At 46.5% G+C, this 2,058-nt stretch overlaps 1 protein-coding gene across 1 annotated transcript in view; it reads right to left on the bottom strand.

Moving 5' to 3' along the window:
- STAB2 (stabilin 2) overlaps positions 1-2,058 on the bottom strand; it is a gene marked incomplete at its 5' end in the record, with an annotated part of 86,960 nt that overhangs the window by 10,331 nt on the left and 74,571 nt on the right. The window contains 2 exons of the mRNA XM_029087300.1: positions 537-644; positions 1,040-1,144. Of these exons, the coding sequence (XP_028943133.1) occupies positions 537-644; positions 1,040-1,144 (213 nt within the window). The remainder of the gene's footprint in view (positions 1-536; positions 645-1,039; positions 1,145-2,058) is intronic.

The raw sequence follows: 2,058 nt of genomic DNA, 5'->3' as shown, positions 1-2,058 counted from the left end.
ATTCCTGAATTTGTGCAAAGGCTATCCTTCAGGGCTCTGAAGCCCTTGTCAGGATGTCCTTGATTTAAGAGACATGGCACCACCACCCAGAGATTCTGCTTCACGCTTCGGTGGCCCAAGAGATCTGCTTTTATGGGGACTTGCTCTGGCCAGGGGGCCTTCAGAGGATGTGAGGCACCTGGCTCAGAAAGAATGACTGTTTCTGCAGCAGTGTTACTGGGGAACTGCCTTGCCTAAGGTCATCAAAGAAAATCCTTTAAGTGGAACACTGCTGGAAACCCTGTTGTCTCCAAAACACAACTGAAGCATGCTTCTTGCTCCTATTCCTGCTCGCTAAAACCTGGTGAAGCCAGCCATTTGCTTCAGAAATAAACCTGATCTGTATATATCCTACATTTGTTTCACTCGCTGCACTGTGGAAGCTGTTAGGTTTGATTGCAAATATTTCATACGAGAAGTAGCCGCATGCAAGCGCACACGCGAGAGGGGACAGCCTGCTTTCTTGTAGCAGGCTGTGAATGGGAGAGGGAGCTCACCCGTGCACGTGAGCCCATCCCCGTTGTAAAACGGCTTGCACTGACATGTGTTGTTCTCCAAGCAGACGGCGTTGGTGGAGCAGTTCGGGGAACACACTGGTGGCAGAGCTGTGGGCAAGGAAGAATAGCTGGGATGAAAGTGCTATTTATATTGCAATGCCCTTTTTTCATGCAGAAAGAAAAGCCTTCATACCAGTCTTGCTAACTGGAAAAGATGTAATAATATTTTTTTGACTGCTTAGCTGTTGAGTGGCACCTTCCCTCATGTAGCCCACAGCCCCTCCCCAGGGGAGGTAGGCACTCATGTTCCCATTTCACAAAGGAGGAGACAGGGGGTTGAAGGGACTTGTTCTTAGTCCAGAGCAGAGTCCCTTAGTCTCCTTTGAGGTCTTCTGACATTCTTAACTCTTTCTGTCTCTTCTCTATGCAAACCCTCTGTTGAATTACAAGTGCTTTCAACCCGTGGCTCCATGCAATGGAGTCCAGTGAGAGGAGGCAGAGACCTAGTTTGGTTTCACACAGCCGGCCAGTCCATCCTGTTTCACAGAAACATCGTCCTGTTCCTGAGTATCCTTCATCGCACTGCCCATTGTTCTTGCATTCACAGGCTGTAAAAGGAATGCAGAGCGATCACTTACAGAGCTGCTGCTGGGAAAGGGGAAAATCTTTTCCTACAGAACATCACCTATACTGTCAGCTTAGATACAATTTAGCAATTATTCAGATAAATCTAACCTCATGGTTTTTCCACCATGACGCTAGTCAAGCAGTGGACCAGACTTTCCATAGTGGTTGGACAGGCTCTATCCTTGGAGGTTTGCAAGCCCCAACAGGATAAAACCTGAACAACCTGCTCTGAGCTCAGGGCTGACCCCACTTGGGCTAGAGACCTCCTGAGGCCCCTTCCAACTGAATTATCCCATGGTCCTATGATTTTATAACTGGCATTAGTTCAGTGTGCCTTTGGAAATGAAAATGGGTATTGATCTGCTTTGTGGTAGAGTAGCAAGTTTCACAAAGGACTGTGTTGGGAAGGAGTTAATAGCTGAGCTGCAGACCCAGCCTGATTTTGTCCTAATATGCAGCAGCTGCTCACTGTGGGGGAGCCTTTTAGAGGGAGAAGTAAGGTGTAGGGAGAGAGAGTGTGTGTTTGGTTGCTGTCTGGGAGAAGGTCTGTCTAAGGAAGCCAAATATGAGGTTAGTGAGCTTTGCTGCAAAATGTGGGCAAGTTACCTGTAATGTGTTTTTTAGGTTTTAGACGTTTTGATGACTAACAGTTTTTTGATTCCTTTTATATGTGAGGTGTTACCTCTTGTGCCCTGCAAACCAAAGCATGAGGGGCTGATTTAGTCTGTAGGTCATGTTTTTTCCCCACTCTTTAGACCCTGCAATAACTTACATGCTGAGTCCTTCTTAAGGAACTACTGATGGCTCTCTGTTTTATAATGTAATGAAACAACATCCTTTCTTGTCTTATCCCTCTTCCTGAAATATTGTTGTTTAAAGAGGAAAATGATGTGGG

The sequence above is a fragment of the Antrostomus carolinensis genome, unplaced genomic scaffold (genome assembly GCF_000700745.2).
Source record: "Antrostomus carolinensis isolate BGI_N321 unplaced genomic scaffold, ASM70074v2 scaffold12061, whole genome shotgun sequence".
Taxonomy (NCBI): Eukaryota; Metazoa; Chordata; class Aves; order Caprimulgiformes; family Caprimulgidae; genus Antrostomus; species Antrostomus carolinensis.
This window is presented reverse-complemented; position numbering and strand designations above follow the sequence as displayed.